The sequence below is a fragment of the Carettochelys insculpta genome, chromosome 1, assembly GCF_033958435.1.
Source record: "Carettochelys insculpta isolate YL-2023 chromosome 1, ASM3395843v1, whole genome shotgun sequence".
Lineage (NCBI taxonomy): Eukaryota > Metazoa > Chordata > Testudines > Carettochelyidae > Carettochelys > Carettochelys insculpta.
Window position 1 is genome coordinate 173,370,219 of NC_134137.1, and position 18,787 is coordinate 173,389,005.

At 42.6% G+C, this 18,787-nt stretch overlaps 1 protein-coding gene across 1 annotated transcript in view; it reads right to left on the reverse strand.

Annotated features, from left to right (window-relative positions):
* UMODL1 (uromodulin like 1) overlaps nucleotides 1–13,962 on the reverse strand; it is a 77,383-nt gene extending 63,421 nt beyond the window's left edge. The window contains exons 1-3 of the mRNA XM_074988861.1: nucleotides 13,920–13,962; nucleotides 6,609–6,842; nucleotides 1,209–1,451 (exon numbers count right to left, since the gene is read on the reverse strand). Coding sequence (XP_074844962.1) covers nucleotides 1,209–1,451; nucleotides 6,609–6,842; nucleotides 13,920–13,962 — 520 coding nt within the window. The remainder of the gene's footprint in view (nucleotides 1–1,208; nucleotides 1,452–6,608; nucleotides 6,843–13,919) is intronic.
* Nucleotides 13,963–18,787: the final 4,825 nt, after the last annotated feature.

Below are 18,787 nucleotides of genomic sequence, written 5' to 3' on the forward strand. Positions count from 1 at the left end.
TAACAAGAAGCCCTTTGCACGATGTACAACACAGTCTGAAGGCAGATGAAACTTACCAGATTTGGAGTTTTGTTATAAACCCCAAAGATCAGATTCGGTGAAAAGTTCACTGCGCATTTTGCAACTATGGTGCTCAGCATGCTAGCCACTAGTGGCCACATGTAGCTCTTTGGCTGGTTGAGTGTGGCTAGTTGGCTTGAACAATAAATATGCTTTCAGAATAATGTGGCTAATTCGCTATAGCCGACCGCTTCAGAACTGATTGGACACCACAGTTTCAGGCATAGCTGGGACAGCATGTAGATTAACAAAGAAGTGGTAACATCAGGCACCCTTGCATAAATTCTCCTTTGAATGTTAAGGTTCATCTGAACTCAAAATTAAAGCACAGCTTAAGCATGGCTATGAATTGCCCTGGCTCCAAATTCAAGCTTTTATTGATGTAAATCCTTATGAAATTAAGCTGGCATGTTTCTAGCAGTTACAACTGGTAGCCCTGTAAAACAAAGTCATCCACAGAACAGATACAGCACCAGGCAATGACTGTGCAAGCTACCCTGCACTGTTCAACCAATAAAAACAAAAAAGCAGTCCAGTAGCACTTTAAAGACTAACAGAATAATTTATGAGGTGATGAAATATTCTGTTAGTCTTTAAAGTGCTACTGGACTGCTTTTTTGTTTTGATAGTATATAGACTAGCACAGCTTTCTCTCTGTTATTGTTCAACCAACGTACATCAACTCTGCCACTTGCAAGGACAAGCTGTAAGGGTGCCAAAGTAATGCATTTTCAAAATGTATGTTTTGAACCAAACTCACCGTTCTATGCCAATTTCAGTAGCCTGACATCAGCAGTGAACCTGGTCTTTTGAGTCAAAATATACAGCAAAAAACAACAAGGAATCCTGTGTCACCTTAAAGACTAACAAATGTATTTGGGCATAAGTTTTAGTGGCATGGAACCCAGTTTATCAGATGCATGAAATGGAATACCTGCCAAACTGAAGTTTCCATTTCACGCATCAGACAAAGTGGGTTCCAGCCCATGAAAGCTTATACCCAAATAATTTGTTTGTCACTAAGGTGCCACAGGACTGACTCCTCATTGTTTTTGCTGAAAGAGACTAACACAGCTGCCTCTCAAAAAATGAACAGTGAATCTCCTAACAAAAGGACTATTTATTCTAATAGTTATTCTAATACTTACGTAAAGTGCAATAGAGTCCAAATTGTTCATACCCTTCACAGCAATCTGTAAAATTCATAATCTCAGGGACTTCCACGATGCGATACTGAGTTTTATAAGATATTTTAGGACAAACCATCCATGGAATCCATCCTCCACAAGAAGTATTTTTCTCATATGATTTTTGGTAGGCAACCATTTTAGACATTGTTTTAGTCATGCTGTAGTTGCACAGATGGTAGCCTAGCAAGGACAGGCCTTTTTCTAAGAAATAAAAACAAAACAAAAAAAACAGTGTTAGCTGCTAGCATCACAGAATGAGTTTCTTTCAGTGTTTAGAAGTAAACTAGGTTATGTAGGAAGGAAATAGAGCCAATTAATGTATAATTGGTTCCCAGAAAGGCCAGCATTAGGAAGAAAGTTACTGGAGAAAGTGGATAGGTGAAGTTTCCTGATAGCAATTAGTAGTGGGAGTTGTTTTGGACAGTAAAACTCTCCTGCTTGGGAGAAGCTCCAGATAAACATAAATGCCTTGAGGGACTGGGCAAAACCATGGCAACTGAACTTGGATAAATGTTGTGGAAATTAGCAAATTTAGTCTAAAATTCACACGTGAGCTAAGGGACTCAGAACGTCTATGGTTTTCTGAAGAAAAAGAATTTATCATGCCTGGAAATACAGAAATCAGGGGTGAGATAAACTTACTAGATATTTTATTTTTCTCTTGATTGTTTCATCCTCTCTTATTTTCAGAGCCTGCCAACATAGAGGAGCAAAGGGAGCAATTGCATCTGGGCCCAGTGAATTTAAGGGGGCCCAGGGCTGCCGCTTCCCAGGTCCTTTTAAATAGTGCTGCTGTAGCACTGTGATAGTGCCTAAAGGAAGCCCGATAGCTGGGATCTGCAGAGTTGCAAGGTGGGAAGGGGGCCCACAGGTTGTAACTGAGCGAGCCAGGAGGGGAGAACGGGGCTGGGCTGGGCTGGGCAGAGAAGGAGTGAGGTAGGCAGGGACAGCCGAGAGAAACAGGCCTGGCTGGTCCCAGGACTGCTGCGGCACATAGGTGAGCAGGGGGGCAGAGAGGAGAAGGAGCTGGGCACAGGACTGCAGAGGGCAAAGCTGTGCAGGTATGGTTGGGGTGGCAGAGATGGCTGGGAGGGGCACTGCCGCACAAGTGGGGGATGCGGGTGTGGCTGAGCAGGGAGTTCTTGGATTGAGAGGTAGCATTTGGAGTTTCTTGCGGGGCGGGGAGGCTAGAGGCTCTGTCTGACACAGGGGGCCCATTGACTTTGCTCTCCTGGGGCCCAGAATCCCTGTCAGTGGGCCTGGACTCACCAACATCCTTGGGTAGACTACACTAGAAGACAAGAGCATGGTGACCCAAAAATACATGGTGAGATCTTTCAGCAGACAAGCATTCCCAGAAGACTATGTCACTGAAGTTTCTGCTTTGCCGTTCTAATTTGTACTGGCTCATCAGTGTGAATCACATTGACCAGGCCTCAGCTATTAAAAATGTGCACCCCTCTAGTGATTTCAGTGAAGCTATGCCAATTTTACACAAAGGCTGAAAATCTGACCTGGTATCTTTTCAGATCTTGAATCAATTTAGATAAATTTAGATTTAGAGGATTAAACTAGCCTTTGTAAAAGCATGTGCTAGATTAAGCCTCCCATCTCTGTAGTTTAGGCCCAGCCTGGATCTTATCTGTTGTCATCTTCAAAAGGTTTAAACAGCCCTACTGTAGGAGTAAAAGCAAAGAGGCAAACTGGCATGCCTTTGTAGGGGATTGTTGATGAATTGCATGAGGGACCCACAAAAAAGATTATAGGTCAGGATAAGCTTTCCTTAATAACACAGCCCAAACCATAGCTGACAATTAAAAGGACAGATAGCATAAAACCAGAACATTCTGTCTTAAATTATCTCATGTAAAGGCTTAGCTGCGCTACTTGGGTGAAATCTTTGGTATATTAGAGTAGAAATTATGAAGGCTACAATCACAATCTGTGTTGGTGTTTTATAGCTCACTTTATAAGAGAGGATCATTTTAGTCCTCGATGATGAAACCCCTTATGCGTGTGGGTTTAGCTTTAGACACTCCATGGAACTCCTCATATGAGTAAAGCTTTGCACATCTAGAAATTCACATTCCCATAGCAGGGAATAAGGCCAAGCATGAAACTGTTATCTAATCTTTTCAGCAGACTTATTTCTTATTATGAGAAAACAGTTTTAAACATTCAAACACTTCATTTGATTATAAAATCAGGTGGCTTACCTGAAATGTTTAATGGTGAACCCCAATGACATGCAACGAAATAAAATTATTGAGAGGGGGCATTAAAAAAAGTAGACTGGCGAGTCAAATTAAATATGGTATTTAATTAAAGTAAACTTGTAAGTAATTTTATTTAGGGCTGTGTAACAGACAGCATGATTTCCTCTTGAGATTTTTTAAAAGAATGAGAGTGGAGGCATTTGGAAGAGTGAAAAGAATAATCATATAAACACATCTCTGTTGGTATAATATTAGACACAGAAAAAAATGGAAGGGGCTTTAAATAAAGTAAATGTGAAGTGGACACAGAAGTCTACGTGTGGTGGACCTATAATTTTTCAGGGGTCCGGAGAACTGTGGTCAGCAAATCAGCAGAATAAAGCTAACACAATGTGTAAAAGAAGCAAGCAATCAAAATATGCACAGTATGAATGATTCAGACATGACCAAAAATAGGTAAAATAATCCAGCATAAAATTTTTGGATACTAGTCCTTATAGATCACATTTTCAAACACCACCCCAACCCCAAAATATGCTAAGCAAACAGTACTCTGTATTTATACACACAGACATGTGTAACTGAAAAATCTGATGGGGTCATTTTTAAGAAGTTTGTTTGGAAAGTTGGAACTGAGCACCATCTCCTCAGCTGGTGTAAGTCAGTATAGCTTCGCACACTTCAATGGCAGTCCATTGACTTACATCAGTGGATCATCTGGTTACAGACCACTTGCGTGACTGAGCAATTCATGTCATCTCTCTGTTCTCCAGCTATAAAACAGAGATAATGTTACCTCACTGGGGTGCTGGGAGCATTAATTATTTATGGCATTCAGATTTTATGGGGATGCATGGGACCATACACACAGGCAGCGTCTGCTCCTTGTTTTATAGATCAAAATGGTGATATCTGAGCATTCCAGTGTTACCACTTAAAATGTTTGGGCTGTGTGGGTTGGTCTATCTGCCTTGGCCACCCTCATTGCCGCAACAGTGCCCTGGTAACACTGCAATGAGTGTGGTATAAGAGCCTGAACAGCACAGCACAATGAGGTAAGAGACAGATTTAAGATATATGTTCTGACCACATCCAGCAAGGCAAAGACAGTCTAAATATGTCATCACAAATCTAAAGCTTCCAGGGCAACCAGAATCAACTCAGGATTTGTAGCAACATTCATTATCTATATACTGATATGAAATCCAGAAAGTAAAATGGTATAGAGGTGCAAAAACCAAATTTAAGTATATAATTAATAAGCACTCAGGTCAGACCAGACATGTGCATATTATGGTTATGTCACTTGGCCCAGGATGAGACTGCTAAAGCCAAGAAAGCAGCTTTGAGCGATACCCATGAGAGTGTAGAAACACACATTTCCAGAGCAACTGAACCAAAGCTAACAGAAGCAAGCACAGTTCCAGTTTCACCTTCTCAGAAGCCAGTTCTGGCTCATTTTAGAATAAGGTTTGTTACCATGAGAGCTCAGTTCTCTGGGGACAGCAGTTTCCTCTGAGCACTATGACTTAACCCATGTTGTTCTGTTCAGCAAATTGGTTTTCTCTGCTTATGAGCTCTCAATCAACAGGAATTAAAGTATACTGGACATGTCTCCAGCAACTCACAATTGAATTTACTAGCAACCATCCAAAGTTTTACTTCTCTTATGTTAGGTCTGTCATTTTGAGCATTTCATTTTTCACCTTTAGCAATCACAAGCATGGGCAAGAAAAGTACAAATGCTATTATACTAAAGCAGCAATAATAAAAACAGCTAAGTGAGTCGCCATTATAAGAGGTCAGCTGCTTTGATTAGGCAATATTCAGCTCAGTCTCTGAATTAGGAGTGGGCTCTGTTTTGATTTCAAGATCAAGACCACATCAGGCTTTGCTATGAGATCTTGGTCAAATTTACCAGTGACACATATTTCTGAGCTGATCATGCTAGATCTTCATCCCAGATTATCAGAGCTGGGAAAAGTATCCAGAAAGTTACCTGAGTAAAATATGGCACTTGCGGGATGGGTGGTGGTGGTACTTAAGTACAGGTCATTGGTGTCTGTCTGGAAAACTGCTTGAGTAAAAATATACACAAGTCACATCTTGATTATATTCAAGTATCCAGAAGTGAAAGCAGCTGCTCTTTTACTCAAATATATTTTGGGGTGCTTTTTCCACTTCTGCAAATTATGGAAATCCCACATGATGAACTGATGTCATTTTGTGCTGAAATTTGTAAGAATGCTTGACATCTAATGATAACCTGGAATCAGAGACGACACCCCTGTTTTAATGTGACATGGAATTAAACCCATTCAAGATGGGACCACATCAAGGGGGCTTCAACAATTGCTCTGACTTGCAAAATTTGAAGAGATTTGAATTAAAGATTCTGGGTTTTAGGCTTTCATATCTGAGAACCTTAAAAACTGTTTTTTTGTTTTGTTTTGTTTTTAGAAGCAAGCATAAGATTGATCTCTGTGTCATCTGCCTTTGCCACATTCTGCAGGAGACCTCTTTAATATATTGGGGGTTTGGTAGGGTTATTGAGAAAAGTCCACATTTTAGAAGTGGGTTATATATTTTGGCTGAAACATTGAAAACCATTGAGGCAATTTTAAAAAACAACATCAAAATCCTGGTCAAAATTAAAAGCTGTTCAGATTTAAATAAATAATGAACTAGTGTAGAAATCAAGACTAAATTAGGAATTAAAACTGCTGCTCCAAAGCCAGAAATTTGGGTGGCTACTTAGTTGGATTATTCCCTCCACAAGTGATAACTGAAGTGAGAGTTAAAGATGTGCTATCTGCACTCTTGCCTTTGGCACCTCAGACATCTCTAGAAGTTTGCTCATTTAATTTGTAGATACTTCTCAGTACAAAGCAAAAGACTTTCCATTAAAATCTGAACATTACTGATTAGAAGAAGCAGTTCCAGACCCTCTTTTCTAGCAAAAGGGTTAGCAGGGGTTTTATTTATTTATTTTTTTAAATGGTGGATTCTTATGTCGTCAATGAGACACAGCTGGATTTCTGTAGAATAGCAACAATCAAGGATTCATTTAGAATAAAGAGACATCTCAGCTTATTCAAACTAAAATACCTATCATATCTCAGATTCGTTTTGTATTACTCACCTGTAAAGACATTTCCTTTCCCTTGGCCAGTGGCTGTCCAGAGAATGAAGAGAGAAATAACAATGATCCTGGTCATTGTATCAGCGCAGACTGGCATCTTTCTTCTTATTTCTTTGTTCCCAGGGAACAAAAACTCACTTGCTATTTCATCCAGATTTTTGGAATAAGGAGGAAATCTCCCGTTTTTCTGCTGTGCAAATGGATAATGATAACTGGCTTCCGAACAAAGAGAAACTCCAATGGGTATTTCACCTGTGTAGTCTCATTAATGCCTTCCCCATGGAACCTTTGCATCTCAATTACTGAGTCCGCAGCTTGAGCCACCCTATAGTGTCATTTACAGAACAAGGTGTCAGAAACATGAGCCTCTCTATCTTGCAGTAGAAAACTTATTTGTCCAAGTTTGAAAAGATTCATGCACGTGATTTAATTTAAGCATATGTGTATTCCCATTGACTGGGGTTACTCACATGCCTAAAACAGCACAAGTGTAAGTCTTTGCAGGATCACAGCTCAAGCCCCCTTACTGGTAGCCATAGGAGGCGAGGCACTTAACAGTGGGTCACCGGAGCATATCAGTGGGGGATGAAATGACTCCTGGGTCCATAAACAAAAGCCAATGTACCCTGAAGTCCTTATGTGACAATGGGAGTTTTGCCTAAATAGTGCGTACAAACTGAGCATGGACTCCAGGATTTGTCCTATAGATAGTTCTGGGGCCCTGTGGGTCACATTCCCAGTGTTATGTGCTGTCACTGTTTAGACACATACAACTTTTATTTTCAAGAATTCCTAAACACAGTTATGGAGATCAGAGCAGCCCTAATTCAGCAAGCTACTTAAATACATGTCATGTTAAGTGTTTGAGTCACCCTTTAGAAGCCAACAGGGCTACTCACATGTGGACAAACTAGATACATATCTGATGAACTGTACCTATAATGAAGAGATTGAGAAAGACTAGACCACCTAGTCCATTATCGAAACTGTATGTCCTGTGTGTAGTTTTAGCATTTTAAAGAAAAATGTCCTGAGAATAGGCATTCAATTTCAAATTTTTCCAAAATCTTCGCCTGGCACAGTGGGAGCTGTTACCTTTAAGAAGATTCTTCCAAACCCAAGAGGCAGCAGGCATGCTTTGTACTGCTGCAGTTTTATAGTGAGTTGTGCTCAGTTTAGGGCAGCAAGCCAATAAAGAGTGACTCCTGTAGGGAAGTTAAACAGATTCATCAGCCATTTTGGAAATTGTTTAAAAAATATTAAAAGGTTGACAAGCATTTATACGTTGTGTTCAGACTAGGCCATTGTCCCAGATTCATTTCCCTCTCAGCCACATTATCTCTGAAAAGCCTGGAGGAAAGGTTGCTAATCACCCCTCTGGTGGAAATAAAATAGAAGGGAGAGAAAAAGCATGTGGTGGTGGAATGAAAGCTCTCACTCTAGTCTGCCAGCTGCATGTGGTGATGAACGCTGGGATAAGCTCACAGCAAAGGCTTAATCAATAACATTTGCAGCTGATGGAGGATCCTGACTGCTTTCTTGACAGTCTCTGAAATTACATGTTAATGTATTAATACTGTATAGCCAATAGATTCAATTTGTCCAAGGGCAGGCTACTGTGACAGGTAAAACCATGGCAAAAATAAATGCATGAATTAAAGGAAGAGGTAAAGAAGCAGGTTGTTTTAGGTGGGGAGCAAAGGATTTGAATTTTCTATGCTGGGATGTTATAATAATTTTACTCAGATTAAAAAGTGACTTTCCCTTTATAATTTATATGCACTCACTTCTTTTGAGACATTCAACTTTTAACTAGTGCTTTTGAAAAGGGTATGCAAAAATATTCCCTTGTTTGGGTAAGACATTTGACTGCAGAGCAGTTGATCTAACATTCACTTTATAATGACTTATTTTGTATATCAATTAGTTACAGCAACTTGAGCTAAGCTCAGGAACCATGCACACTATATGACAAGGCAACGAGTGGTTTACATATTTAGCTGCACTGTGCCCCCCCACCCCACCCCGCCATAGGATTGTGTCTTTGGGTTCGATAAGAACCTGATAAAGGCCTTCCCATACTACCGATGTGGATGTGGCTAGTGTGACATCCTCATCTGCTGTGAGCGGGTAGAAAACTCAACAGTTTGTCATAAAATTCAGATTCACTGACACAAGTCCACAAGTCTTTGCTGTTTCTGTATCATCTGAGGAAGTGGGTCTTACCCATGAAAGCTCGTGACCCTAATAAATGTATTAGTTTCTAAGGTGCTACAGGACTGCTTGTCATTCTGGTTTCAATTTCAATTTAACTTCTGACAGAATCTGGTTTCTAACCAAGTCAGCTGGAAGACTGCTGAGGAGCCCGGGTTCCCAAAAGCCATTGTTCCTTCTCTGAATACCACCTGTGAACTGGGGACCCTAGGACTCCCACAGTCTGCAGCTATCCCATCACATGGACTCCCATAGGTCAAAGATCCCAGGGCTTCCAGCTGTAGAGCTAGAGAGCATGGAAGTCCTGAAAGCTACAGCTTAGCTGGGGCTCTTGGAGCTTGGGCTCCCAGGCTCAATTTTGGTTTGACTGGCTTTAAACAAACCATTTCAGTGATTTTGTAATGGAATCTTTTCAGATTTTCCTTTTCAAGAGAATCTGTAATTTCTCCTTTTTGTTCCAAAATTATTCAGAATTTCCAAGGGAATGAAAATTCTGCCCCACATCTAGAACAAACTGGGTAGAACTTTGACTGGAGCAAGGTTACTGCCTTCATGCAGAGTTCCCCTTTTTGAGATGGGGTAGCTCAGCACCAATCCTACCTCAGTTTCCCCTTTTTCATAGCACCTTAAAAACCTCCATATTCAGGTTTGGCTGTTATGGTAACTTGGCTCTCCGGATAAATCATTTACCAAAACACTCTGGGTACACCAGTCCAAAAAGACAAGCCCAAAAATTCCAGAGTCTACACCCCAGTTTCAATCTGGGCCAGAACCTTCCACCCTGAAGATCTGGTCTATCTTCCACCAAGACACTCTTCCCAAAACCCACTGGCTCCATTTTCAACCTTTTTCAGGCTCTTTTCAGTCTTTTCCCCTCTGGTTCCTTTGAGAGGCTCCCTTCTCCTTTACTCAGCAACAATTCCCAAGGCTACCTTCCTTCTCTACCTCTAGAGGAAAAAACCCTTGCTGCCTCTCTCTAGGCCTTCATATCTTTCTTAAGAGGCCTATTTAGACCACTTAACTGCAAGTCATGTTACTTTGCAGCTTTCCACCACCACAGAGACTAGTTAATTGTGTCACAGGTGAGGCTGAGGCCCATCTCCTATTAAAGATCCAACCACTCTGACAGTGTGTGTTGTTTTCTGGGGGGTAACTCAGGGTTGTGGGGCACCTTACTACCACTTGCCCTGTGTGTGAGGCAGCCGTTTCTGGCCCACTCCCTGATTCCACCCTTCACTGCCACCACCCATGCTGTCGCTCTACTGGTTAGCAATAGGCACACTCCAACCTTCAAGTTCCACAACCAACACCTTGGAGCATCCAGTCCCTGGTCCACTGGACACTCAGTCTTCACAGATTCGTTCCTCCCAGGGGAGCAGTACACTGAAGCAATCAGCTGTTCTGCTTCATGTTGCCAACCCTTCAGGATTGGCCTGGACTCTCCAGGAATTAAAAATTAATCTTTAATTAAAGATTGGTCATGTGATGAAACATCCAGGAATACATCCAGCCAAAACTGGCAACCCGAAGTGCAACCAAGAACAAGTTTAATAAAGCCCAGAAATTCAAAGTAATAGCAAGAAGGAGCATTGGTAACAAATGAGTGCATATAAAATAAAGTCATAACATTCTTTAAAGAGGCAAGACTTAATGAAACACTCTTGCATCTGGCAGAGTTTGGCCCACTCAAAATTCTTGTAGTGCTTTTCGGCCGGGCTTCACTGTGATCCTCCTTTCACGAGAGGCCTGGCCTGCACTACAAAGTTAGGACAGCGTATGCCACCTAGCATTAATCTAGTTACACTACTTCCTTGAGTAGCTTGGATCAATGGTTAACATACTGTGCTTGACATGGTGTGAGTATGTATGCTGTTACCTATGTTAACCCTAACAGCCCTCCAACAGCCATTCCACAATGCCTGACAGCTGGGAGCTCTGGTCACTGTTATGAACACCACTGCCCAGGGTTTGAGGAGATGGGGAGCCACACCTAACCTTTAAAATCCTCATTTATTTTTGAGGTACATTTTCCTGATTGCCTAATAGCTCTCTCTTGCTGTATGCACCTACCCAATAGACTACATTGGCTACATGCTCCAGATGAACTTCTGACTAGAGTAGACAGAAGGTACTGGGTCTCCCAGGTCTGTGAGGAGAAAAAGCTGTGAAAGCACCCCTAGAGACCAACCATAGGAATGTGATATCTCTCAGCAGATTGCATGGGGGGAATCATGAAAAGACTACAAGGATCAGAAGGCTATGCGAAAGTGAAGGAATTGCCTCAGGCATACGAGAAGGCAGGTTGCGTGCGGGGGAAGAGAACAGTTGAACTGGTGGTGCACTGCAGACCTGCTCCTTTCACAGTGAGATTCATGCTATACTTGGAAGAGACAACATCAGCAACCATTAGAGCATTATACATACCTCCCACGACTCCGAGACACTGAGCCCCACCATGAACACTGAGAAGGAGAATAGAATGCCATAATCCAGGAGCTATTTTGAAACTTCACCGCAGTCTGGTCAGTCCTGGAAGCTGACTATGGGTGAGTGTGCTGCAGGGGAAGGAATGTCAGGAAAGTGTGTGATATATTCAAGATTACAATGTTTAAGCACACAGATGGTGCCTGTCCCTATCTTAGCAGGAGACAGGTATAGATTTTTCTTCAATGTGCTCAACAAGAAGCAGCAGCTGTATAACAGAGAGGTATTGATGTTACCTGCTTTTCATCCCCCTGTAACTGTGTTGTCCACCCAGTTCAAAAGTAGCCACCATAGCAAACTAGCCACATTATTCTGAAAATATATTTATTATTCAAGCCAACTAGTCACATTCAACTGATCAAATAGCCACATGTGGCTAGTGACCAGCACATTGGACACCACAGCCCTGTCACGTAAAAAGAGCAGAGGGCATACTGAGTAGTCTGTCAACCTGCCTAGGGATGTCCCCCAAGAGATCTCAATGAAACTGCCAGGGAAGAACTCTGCAATCTTGACCTGAGGATTTCTAGGTATGGCAGCCTTACTTCCCCCTCTGTGCTAGGACACTTTCCCATGCCACTCTGTGAAGACTTTGTTAGACAGGCCCAGGTGGCTTCAGGACACCAGCAGCAGCTGTGGTCTCCAAGCATTTGATACCCTCAGGAGTGAGATGTTAACTGAAATCACCAGCGCTCCTCGGAAACAGTGCCAATATTCAGCACCCTTGCACTGTGCTCATAACCACAGACGTAGGCGCTATCGTTGCTTTGTTTTTTATTTTCAGACAAACAACTACTTTCTCATTCTCCTCCTTCCCTGCTGCCCCCAGTGAGCCAAACTCACCCTGGCTGGAACTGGAGATGGGTAGTGTGTTCTCCAAAGCAGAAGAGTCAATAAGCATCTTGTTTAAAATTAGAAGAACAAGGGAAGGATGTTCTGAAACTTAAACTGAAGGGTTCCCCATCATGCCCACACAATCCCAGACAATGATAATGGGGAGAAGATGATGACTCAGAAGGATATGTTCTTCAATATCTCAGCAGACAATGCAGCATCTCACCATGAACAGAAAGGTTGGAGGGTGAATATTTCAGTCAATTCAGATGGGGCAAGAGTAGACAGGAGAAAGATCCAGGAGTCCCAGAGGAACAGGAGCAGGAGATGCACCAGGATTCAGTGTATTTCTCCAACAAGAAATGTAGGTGCTGCAGACTGTGGCTGACCTGCAGGTTCAACAAGCACAGACTCGCATCCCTTTGCAGTGAGTAGAGAACTCCAGTGCCTCCCTGCACACCATAACATTCAATCAGGGGCCACTTTCCTACGCCTACCATGTCACACCAGGGCTACGTCTACACGTGCACCCAACTTCGAAATAGCTTATTTCGATGTTGCGACATCGAAATAGGCTATTTCGATGAATAACGTCTACACGTCCTCCAGGGCTGGCAACGTCGATGTTCAACTTCGACGTTGCTCAGCCCAACATCGAAATAGGCACAGCGAGGGAACGTCTACACGCCAAAGTAGCACACATCGAAATAAGGGAGCCAGGCACAGCTGCAGACAGGGTCACAGGGCAGACTCAACAGCAAGTCGCTCCCTTAAAGGGCCCCTCCCAGACACACTTTCATTAAACAGTGCAAGATACACAGAGCCAACAACTAGTTGCAGACCCTGTATATGCAGCACGGACCCCCAGCTGCAGCAGCAGCAGCCAGAAGCCCTGGGCTAAGGGCTGCTGCCCACGGTGACCACAGAGCCCCGCAAGGGCTGGAGAGAGAGTATCTCTCAACCCCCCAGCTGATGGCCGCCATGGAGGACCCCGCTATTTCGATGTTGCGGGACGCGGATCGTCTACACGTCCCTACTTCGATGTTGAACGTCGAAGTAGGGCACTATTCCCATCCGCTCATGGGGTTAGCGACTTCGACGTCTCGCCGCCTAACGTCGATTTCAACTTCGAAATAGCGCCCAACACGTGTAGACGTGACGGGCGCTATTTCGAAGTTACTGCCGCTACTTCGAAGTAGCGTGCACGTGTAGACGCAGCCCAGGTGACAGGAAGGACATACATTGACCTGGAACAACCACATTTGGTATTTATGTGTAGCCAAAATAGACATGAATGTTCTTTTCCCTTGTTAAGCTGTGTTCCATTCATTTATTTCAGAAGTTTCTATTGTATTTGTTTTTTAATTACAAAGAGGGGTTTTTGCAATGATTTTGATGTTCATTAATTAATTCATTCTCAGGACATCACAATGCATGCTGCAGAATGCCTAGCATTACTGAAAACACCTACTACTTGTTCTTGTATAGGGCTACAAAACTCATAGGATCTATGACAAAGTGTAATTAAAAAAAAAGGTACAGTGAACACCACACATTTAATAGGTGCATGAACAGACAGTGTTTTATCACAGATGTACAAAGCAAGCACCACACAATTCCAACAGCCACCAGAAACTGAGGACCAGGTAGAATTCAGCCCACCACACCACACTGCTGTAGCCCATGGTTCAAGTGTTCTTTCAAGATATGGTGAGACAGTCCTGCCCATGCAGGAAAATAATAGTGCTACAAACTGGTCACACAAAGACAAACACGTACGAGCTAAAGCAGCTGCCAACAGTGACACATGTTTAGCTGCCATGGTTACACAATGTTTACAGCCAGCAACTATTCACAAACTCACTTAACAGCTCAAGTGCAGACATGAACTAAAGCTATCCAGTTCTCCCAAATATTTCCAGGACCCACTACTGTCCAGAAGCCCCAGTGGTGAAAATACAGCCCTGAAAAAGCAGTACTTGTCCCCTTTCTGCAGCAGGAATTCTGCTGCAGCCTCTTCAGGAGAAACACCTCTTCTCTCTGCAGCTTAGTGAGAGACTGTGCTCTTCCTCCCTCTCCCTACTCAGAAACTCTCCCCTCCACTGCTGCACTCTTATCTCACATATGCCACAGCCTTGCTGCCTTCTCTTCCTGATGCTGTTCCCACATTCGCAACTCTCCTGTATGTGGTAGTTTTCTTAAAGACACAGTTCCTGGAGTCATGTGATTTTAGTGGACTCTCTGGTTACATTTGCTGAAAAAATAAGTTGCTAGCCTCTAACGATTTTTTGGGGGGCAAGGGGAGAGAGCTTGCAAATTTGATCCCTAAAGGCTCCAAAACTAGAATGTGACTGGAAAGAACTTCCATGTTGTTACTCTTTAAGTCCTGTGATTTTTAAATTTCAAGACTTTTGAATGCTGGAGGTTGAAAATACTGATGCTGACTGCTTCTGGTTTCCTTCTTGCACCTCTCCTGGGAGCACCCTGGCCCTTAATGTCCCAACCATTGCTGAGTCCTTTCTTCCCTCTCTTCACTACTTCCTGTTCCTCTTTGCCAGAACTCTATTTATTATTCCATGACACATGCCAATTCCCCTCTGCCCACCCCTTTTCCCAATTCCTCTCAATCCCTTTTAGACCCAACACTGAGCACCTTCCCCCTCCCTCTGCCTTACCCCTCTCCCCACCACTGGTGTAAACACCAAGAAATGAGATTTATTCAGAACAATATAATGGAGTGGCAGGACAAAACTAAGAAAAGGAAATAGCTAAGTGTCAGGAAAACCTTTCTGACAATGGGATCTCTATGGCTATGAGATGACATTTACAAATTAGCCTGTAAAAAGCACTAGCAACTGTACTCTAACGAATAATCATACATTGGCAGAGAAATGGTCTAATAGCTCTTTTCCCATCTCTAGCGTCTCAATTCTATTTTAGCTTAATATCCCACCGCTTCAGTGAGAAGCCAAAACTAGCAAAGGATCTTGTTTTCATTAAGAGAAGCCTGAGATTATTAAATGATAAATATGTTGGAACTTCCCAAATATATTTGGCAGCAGAATAGGACCCATCCTGCACCACTGACGTCAATATGAATTTTGTTATTTACTTCAGTCTGCAGTAGCATCAGACCCTTAGCAGGAAAGTAGTGGATTTTTTTTTTATTCTTTGCAGTGTCACTTACTGAAGCATAATGCTACTGAATATGATCTATAATAATCATAGTTAACATTTGAAGAATTAAATCTCTGATGAGGATGATACATTCTTATTCTGAATATACAATGTTGCTTTACCTCCCTATGGCTCTAAAATGTCCTTGCTCCGACATTGTTCGGGATCTTCTTTGCACTCCTCCTGAAGCACACCTTTGGATCTTCAACAGAGGGCATCTTTTTGCACACAAGATCTTATGGGAAACTGTTTAATCTTGCAAGGCTGAAAGCTAAATCTAAGGTGAGGGAAGTCCTCATCAGAGAGATGCTGTTCGCAGATGACGCTGCTGTCGTGTCACACACAGAAGACCAGCTTCAGAAGCTGCTGGATCGGTTCTCCAAAGCATGCAAGGACTTTGGGCTTTCCATCAGCCTAAAGAAGACAAATGTACTTGCTCAGGACGTTGCTGATTCTCCATCAGTCAGCATTGACAACTATATGTTAGAGGTCATCCACAAGTTTGTTTACCTCGGGTCCACCATCACTGACACCCTGTCCTTGGAGACTGAGCTAAATAGGAGGATCGGTAAAGCAGCCACAACTCTGTCCAGACTCAGCGAGAGAGTGTGGAATAACAACAGGCTGCACACTCACACCAAAATGCGAGTCTACAGAGCCTGCATCCTCAGCACCCTCCTTTACGACAGCGAGACTTGGACCCTGTATGGCCGCCAGGAAAAGAGGCTGAATGTCTTCCACTTGCACTGCCTCAGGCACATCCTTGGAATATCATGGAAGGACAGAGAGTTCAACACTACCGTCCTTGAACAAGCTGGAATCCCAACTATGCACACCCTCCTCAGGCAGCGGCAGCTCCGCTGGCTTGGCCACGTCCACAGGATGAATGATGGAACGATCCCAAAGGACATCCTGTATGGCGAGCTAGCCTCTGGCAAAAGACCTCCCGGACGCCCCCAGCTGCACTACAAAGATGTTTGCAAGAGAGACCTCAAGGAAGTAGACATCAAGCCAGACAGCTGGGAGGAGCTGGCAGACGATCGCAGCAGATGGAGGAAGGAACTATACAAGGGCCTTCAGAAGGGTGAGTTGAGGATCAGACAGCTAGCAAAGGAGAAGCGAACCCACAGAAAGCACAGCAAGGACCTGCCAGACACCCATTACACATGCAACAGATGCAGCAAGGACCGTCACTCTCGTGTGGGTCTTCACAGTCACAGCTGACGCTACAAATAAGGATGCCAAACGGAACTACGAAGGACGCGATCCATAGTTTACGTAGACTGAAGGATGCTACTACTACTACTACTAATCTGAACAGCCTGAGAATTTGACAGTAGTTCCATGGTTCTCACTTCCAGATCTGAAAGACTGATCTTCATTTTACACAAAGCATTTGGACCCTCAGTCATATTTGTTTATGATTTTTTAAATTACACTCATTATCGGATTCAGATTCCATAATCATAATGGAAAAGTAAAAAACTTTATGGTTTCTCTGCTCCTTGTTCCACCTGCCTTGCCCATCACCCCTCTAAAGTTTACAGTAATCCACCTTGTGAACCACAGTAGTAGGTGTTCTCAAAGGGCCAAAACCAACTTGCTCAGAAGGCACTACCAAATTTAACACCCATTATGAATCACTCTGCCACAGGCTTTTAGAGGCCCTGTTGTGATGTGGGATAGTTCATGTATGGATTTTTCCACTCTTTCATTCTGCCACCAACTGATATTTGTAATATGAAGGGTCCATTGACTTTGAAGCATTTAAAAAAACAAAACCAAAAAAACAAAAACTCACAATTACACAACCATATTTCAGCCTTTCAGCCTGGGAGCAAGACTGATTTTTCCAAGTATCTGAGGACAGATTTCAAATAAGGACCCTTTGGGACAGTACAGAGTGCTTATAGCCTTCATACAGTGTGCCCTTTGCATTACTTTCAGCAACATGGGATAAACTTCCATCAGCATACACAGAACTGGAACATGATTTTCACATTACAGTATGGGTGAATTACCTTCTGCCTCACCACAGTCTACTCTGTACTGATATTTCCACTTCTGATGCCAGGAAAGCTGCTGATGCTGTCTCCACACCCTCTGCTACACAGAGCCACTGCCTGAGCTAGGTAGCTCTCCATAACTCTTCAGATTCTAAGGTGAGTAAAATCTATCCCAGTTCCCAAATGTATGAACTACTGCCACAAAAATCAGCAATTTCTTTGTAACATTAGCGGGTTGAAAAGAGATGTTAAAAAACACTAAAGACTAGTTTTGAATGACATCCTGTCTTCAGTGGTTTGGTATCCCATAAAAGAAACATAGAAAAGTACAAAGTTGGACTTTTCTTAAGTTGCTTATGATACGTACTTGGTCAAGGAAAAGGAGAAGCAACATCACATGCATTGGAAGAAAGCGATTCTCTACTTGATGTTGGACACTTGGGTTATGTGGCACCCTAAGCTTGAAATATGTGGGCTATGTGGGCGTCTACATGGTACCATATGCTTGATATAAGCTATGTAATCTGCTCTATGCAAATTGTATAGCTTATTTCGAGTCGATTTCAAAATAGGCTATTTCGGCATGCGGTGCTGTCTAAATGATGCCACATGCCAAAATAAATCCCTATTTTGAGGCATCCCTGTACCCCTCATTTGATGAGGGGTACAGGGATGCCAGAGTAGCATGCCTGTTATCTCGAAAACTGTTTCGAGACAACGGGGGCGTTGCTTAAACATGGGCTGCTATTTCAAGGTATCTTCATATCCTGAAACAGCACGCACCGGGTAGACAGAGCCGTAGATGCACATTTTTAAGGGTCTCAAACCAGCTTCCAAATATTCTGATTTGCGAAAAGGTGTGGCAATAATTATTGGAATGTGCAGTTTTATTTATTTAGATTCACAGAACACAAAAACAAGTGAAATATATGTTACTTAATATGTAAAATTTTAAAAAAGCCATGTTTTTGGTTAGTTGCTACTAGAGAAACCTGCTGTATTTCCTCCCATGCTGATCATGTAAGTAAGAAAAACTGCCCATTAAAATTATCCTTTTTAAATCTTTCCCTAAAACCTAATGCTTGGTTCTGGTGAAACTAGCACACTTGTCTGTTTTCTCTGTCCTGAGACCTAGATTGAAAGCTCTCTGGAGCATGGACTATCTTCTCTCTTAATTGATTGTATAGTGCCTAGCACAGGGGTTGGCAACCAAAAGAGCAAGAGCCATTTTGTCCAATTTGGTGAAAAACTTAATAATTCAAGAGCCGCAGTGCATGTGAATACGAGACAGTCCTCACTAAATAACTTTAGACCATACTTTTTGTAACTCTATTTTTAGAACAGTGCACACACACATCCCATATTGCACTGCACATATTAAAGGGGGAGTTATCCAATGTTTTGAGAACATGTATTGTTTGATATTTAGATATAAACTGTTCACTGTTCGGCTTTTAGACGTTC